Source organism: Oncorhynchus keta, chromosome 2 (assembly GCF_023373465.1).
Source record: "Oncorhynchus keta strain PuntledgeMale-10-30-2019 chromosome 2, Oket_V2, whole genome shotgun sequence".
Lineage (NCBI taxonomy): Eukaryota > Metazoa > Chordata > Actinopteri > Salmoniformes > Salmonidae > Oncorhynchus > Oncorhynchus keta.
Window position 1 is genome coordinate 25715779 of NC_068422.1, and position 5617 is coordinate 25721395.

Consider the following 5617-nt stretch of genomic DNA (forward strand, 5'->3'; position numbering starts at 1 on the left):
TAGAACTTGTTCTACAAAACGTAGAAATGTACCGTTTTCAAGTATGTAGACCGATGTATTGTGCTGTGAATAATGAAAATGAAGTTGAAAAGTGATGAAATTGCCCTTTAATAAGTATTTAATAATAAAAGCTAGCAGCATAATATGACTGTACATTGGACTAGACGTGTAGTGATGGGTATGCTTCTGAAATATGAATGGGAGGTTGAGTGTCAAGAAGTTTTCAGTTGCAGACTGTATGTTCATATTGACCCCGCTCTGTGCTGCTCGAGAGAAATACTGTAAATGCAATGTTTGTTGTTTCGTATTACAGAACAATGAACATTAAACCAGTGACCCGACCAGTAACCAGTAACCCGACTCTGTCCCTTTCTTTTCTTTCTGAAGATGGATACTCTGCTGTGACGGGGTTGGGTAGATTACTTTCTTAAATGTAATCTGTTACAGTTACTAGTTACCTGTCCAAAATTGTAATCAGTAACGTTACTTTTGGATTACCCAAACTCAGTAGTGTAATCTGATTACTTTCAGTTACTTTTGGATTACTTACCCCTTGGTGTGTCATCATAGTGGTCTCTGACTTGTGGTCAGAATTGCTACGATGGAACAAACTTAAACTTGAGCCTTTTTTTTAATGTCATTGACAAAACAGAAAGGTGTCAATTAATTTTTTTCCACAAACAACCTTCCTGAATTTAAAAGTAATCCAATAAGTAATCATCTAGTTTTTCAAAAGTATCTGTAATCTGATTACAATATCATTGCTGGTAATGTAACTGAATACATTAATAAAAAAATAATAAATCAGTTACTCCCCAGCCCAGGATGTGCATCGCTACTTAAACTGTCATTCAGACAACAGACATATACCACAAAGAGATTCCCAATTACCAATGAACCGTTTAGTTATAGATGTAAGACGAGCTGTTTCAGAAAGCAAGATACAATGTTTTCCCTGATGGACATGGTAGACAAGGACAGGCTCATCAGCAGGGGTATTCACACACACTCACGCAGGAACACACACACACACACACACACACACACACACACACACACACACACACACACACACACACACACACACACACACACACACACACACACACACACACACACACACACACACACACACACACACACACACACACACACACACACACACAGAGATAATTCAATCAGACGGCAGACATGGCTGTTGGAGCTAACACATGCCCTGCGGTTGACTGGTTGTGTTTTCTCCATGTTTTCTCTTCTTTCTGTCTAACTGTCTGCCAGGAGTTTGTGAGTATCAACAACAGAGAGTTGAAAGGAGTTTGCGGGGGAAACAATAAGAGTTGCTGGCAGATACGACCGTTAGTAGATCTGATGATCAAAGACATGGAAGAGAAGTCTTGTTGGAGGATGATACAACCTTCTGACATAGAAGTATTGTCATAACAAAACTCAATAACCTTTTTACAAAACAATACAAAATCACATAGTAGAATAATCACTGTCCATCTCACAACACATGGGGAGTTGGTGTAGAGAGCGATTGAAAGGTATTCAGTGCAACCCTTGTTTTGGACAAAGAGCAATCCTTTCAGAGTCAGACCAGGGACTAGGGAATAGTGATAACGAACCAGAAGGTAGAAAGTAAGGGCTGGGAAGTAAGGAGAAGTGGAGCGAGGGGTGAGAAGGGAGGAGGGCTGGGAAGTAAGGAGAAGTGGTGCGAGGGGTGAGAAGGGAGGAGGGCTGGGAAGTAAGGAGAAGTGGAGCGAGGGGTGAGAAGGGAGGAGGGCTAGGAAGTAAGGAGAAGTGGAGCGAGGGGTGAGAAGGGAGGAGGGCTAGGAAGTAAGGAAAGTGGAGCGAGGTGTGAGGAGGGATGAGGGCTAGGAAGTACAAGGAGAAGTGGAGCGAGGTGTGAGGAGGGATGAGGGCTAGGAAGTAGTAGAAGTGGAGCAGGTGTGAGGAGGGATGAGGGCTAGGAAGTAAGGAGAAGTGGAGCAGGGGTGAGGAGGGATGAGGGCTAGGAAGTAAGGAGAAGTGGAGCGAGGGGTGAGGAGGGATGAGGGCTAGGAAGTAAGGAGAAGTGGAGCAGGGGTGAGAAGGTTTTGGGCTAGGAAGTAAGGAGAAGTGGAGCGAGGGGTGAGGAGGGATGAGGGCTAGGAAGTAAGAAGAAGTGGAGCGAGGTGTGAGGAGGGATGAGGGCTAGGAAGTAAGGAGAAGTGGAGCGAGGGGTGAGAAGGGATGAGGGCTAGGAAGTAAGGAGAAGTGGAGCGAGGGGTGAGGAGGGATGAGGGCTAGGAAGTAAGGAGAAGTGGAGCGAGGGGTGAGGAGGGATGAGGGCTAGGAAGTAAGGAGAAGTGGAGCGAGGGGTGAGGAGAGATGAGGGCTAGGAAGTAAGAAGAAGTGGAGCGAGGTGTGAGGAGGGATGAGGGCTAGGAAGTAAGAAGAAGTGGAGCGAGGTGTGAGGAGGGATGAGGGCTAGGAAGTAAGTAGAAGTGGAGCGAGGGGTGAGGAGGGATGAGGGCTAGGAAGTAAGGAGAAGTGGAGCGAGGGGTGAGGAGGGATGAGGGCTAGGAAGTAAGGAGAAGTGGAGCGAGGGGTGAGAAGGGAGGAGGGCTAGGAAGTAAGGAGAAGTGGAGCGAGGGGTGAGGAGGGATGAGGGCTAGGAAGTAAGAAGAAGTGGAGCGAGGTGTGAGGAGGGATGAGGGCTAGGAAGTAAGGAGAAGTGGAGCGAGGGGTGAGGAGGGATGAGGGCTAGGAAGTAAGGAGAAGTGGAGCGAGGGGTGAGGAGGGATGAGGGCTAGGAAGTAAGGAGAAGTGGAGCGAGGGGTGAGGAGGGATGAGGGCTAGGAAGTAAGAAGAAGTGGAGCGAGGTGTGAGGAGGGATGAGGGCTAGGAAGTAAGGAGAAGTGGAGCGAGGGGTGAGGAGGGATGAGGGCTAGGAAGTAAGGAGAAGTGGAGCGAGGGGTGAGGAGGGATGAGGGCTAGGAAGTAAGGAGAAGTGGAGCGAGGGGTGAGGAGGGATGAGGGCTAGGAAGTAAGGAGAAGTGGAGCGAGGGGTGAGGAGGGATGAGGGCTAGGAAGTAAGGAGAAGTGGAGCGAGGGGTGATGAGGGCTAGGAAGTAAGAAGAAGTGGAGCGATGTGTGAGAAGGGATGAGGGCTAGGAAGTAAGGAGAAGTGGAGCGAGGGGTGAGAAGGGATGAGGGCTAGGAAGTAAGGAGAAGTGGAGCGAGGGGTGAGGAGGGATGAGGGCTAGGAAGTAAGGAGAAGTGGAGCGAGGGGTGAGAAGGGATGAGGGCTAGGAAGTAAGGAGAAGTGGAGCGAGGGTGAGGAGGGATGAGGGCTAGGAAGAGGGAGTGAGGGGTGATGAGGGCTAGGAAGTAAGAAGAAGTGGAGCGAGGGTGAGGAGGGATGAGGGCTAGGAAGTAAGGAGAAGTGGAGTGAGGGGTGAGGAGGGATGAGGGCTAGGAAGTAAGGATAAGTGGAGCGAGGGGTGAGGAGGGATGAGGGCTAGGAAGTAAGGAGAAGTGGAGTGAGGGGTGAGGAGGGATGAGGGCTAGGAAGTAAGGAGAAGTGGAGTGAGGGGTGAGGAGGGATGAGGGCTAGGAAGTAAGGAGAAGTGGAGCGAGGGGTGAGGAGGGATGAGGGCTAGGAAGTAAGGAGAAGTGGAGCGAGGGGTGAGGAGGGATGAGGGCTAGGAAGTAAGGATAAGTGGAGCGAGGGGTGAGGAGGTGGTCCAGTATTAGGAAATGGTGGGGGTGGTGAGGGGTGAGGAGGTGGTCCGGTATTAGGAAATGGTGGGGGTGGTGAGGGGTGAGGAGGTGGTCCGGTATTAGGAAATGGTGGGAGTGGTGAGGGGTGAGGAGAGATGAGGGCTAGGGGTGAGGAGTGTGGGGGGAGGGTGAAGGATTTCGGGGTGAAGGGTGAGGAGGAGTGTGTTGAGTATTATTTGCGGCAGGCGTAGGCGTTGATGTTCTTGATGACGTAGAAGCCGATGGTCATAGGGGGCATGGCTATTGTCCTTCCCGCCCGCAGCGTCCGAGGCTTCAACTCCGGAAATGTCTCATTGTCCACCATCAACAACCTTTCTCCGTTCAACTGGACTGACCTGGAGGAAGAAAGGAGAGTGGAGTTAGAGAGATGAAGAGAGTGGAATGAGATAGGAGGGAGGGGGGAGAGAGGGGACAGGGATATGAGAGAGAAGACAGAGAGAGGGAAGGGTGGGAGAGGAGAGAGGGTTTAACTTCTGCCCAAAGCTGGACTGGTAGGGAAGGAGTCATTCTGAGGCTGTACTTACAGTCCTCTGAAGACTAGAGGGCGCTACAGTCACATCATTGCAGCTTCTTGACACAAGAGCAGGTTTGTGACAGATGTGATCCTTCTGATCTAGATGGAAGAGTAGCTAGGTTGGGGTTTATTCTTTCTCAATACCAGGCAATTCATGAATTGATCTGCACTCCCATGGGTGAATTCCTAGTCCAATACAAATAACTGGCATGGAACGTATTACAAACTCATTTAACTCTGCCACAGGGAGCACTGAGAAGAATTTCAACCACTTTGGGACTGGGGATTAGACTGGATGCTCATAAACAAATAGTCCTACGAAATAACACAAACATAAGTCTTCAGAAACACAATAACTTAGGCACATTTTTCAATGTTGTATTTTTACGAGTGCCAGATTCCCATAGACGTTTTCCTGTCCCGTCATCTGCGAGAGGAGGCCTGTACTAAGTCAGCGGTCCACTAGCTAACTAAAAGTGAAAGCCTAATGAATCCAATGCAATGAGGTTTTAACTTCCATGCCAAAACGACGATAAACACAGCGAAATAGCAAATGAATTACACGATTATAAATAAGGAAAAATTATGAAGACAATTTTGTAACATTTTCTCAGGGGAAAAACAACACTCAGAGTCATATATTAATCTAAATATGTGGCTCTGGCAACATCTAATTGGGAGACGTTCTGTTGGAGTCATCAGACAACTATGTTGTTGTTCTGAACAACAGAACTGTTGGTCTAATAAAGGTAGTAAGTACACCCTTACATGCACCCTATCGCCGTACATAACTCTTCCATCACTCTGAACACTCACACCTCCACCTCCACAGGGATTTAAAGACTGAACTCTCTCCTCTCTCTCTCTCTCTCTCTCTCTCTCCTTTCTCTCTCTCTCTCTCTCTCTCTCTCTCTATCGCTCCCCCCCTCTCTCTCTCTCACTCTCTCTCTCTATGTCGCTCTCTATCTCTCAATTAAATTCAAGGGGCTTTATCGGCATAGGAAATGTATGGTTACGTTGTCAGTGAAATAGATAATAAACAAAAGTGAAATAAACAATAAAAATTAACCATAAACATTACACAAAAGTTCCAAAAGAATAAAGACATTTCAAATGTCATATTATGTCTATATACAGTGTTGTAACTATGTGCAAATAGTTAAACTACAAAAGGGAAAATAAATAAATATGGGTTGTATTTGCAATGGTGTCTGTTCTCCCAACCTCTCTCTCTCCCAACCTCTCTCTCTCCCAACCTCTCTCTCTCACTTTCTCTCTCCCTTGACACGGTGTGATAGTGTGTGTCACACAGCAGACCTCAGAACCCCGATGTGGATC

At 47.7% G+C, this 5617-nt stretch overlaps 1 protein-coding gene across 1 annotated transcript in view; it reads right to left on the reverse strand.

The window, feature by feature from the left end:
* Nucleotides 1-3399: 3399 nt before the first annotated feature.
* Nucleotides 3400-5617, reverse strand: part of LOC118361112 (inactive heparanase-2) — a 51073-nt gene continuing 48855 nt past the window's right edge. Inside the window, exon 10 of the mRNA XM_052470233.1 lies at nt 3400-4100. Within this exon, the coding sequence (XP_052326193.1) occupies nt 3938-4100 (163 nt within the window). The 3' untranslated portion in view covers nt 3400-3937. The remainder of the gene's footprint in view (nt 4101-5617) is intronic.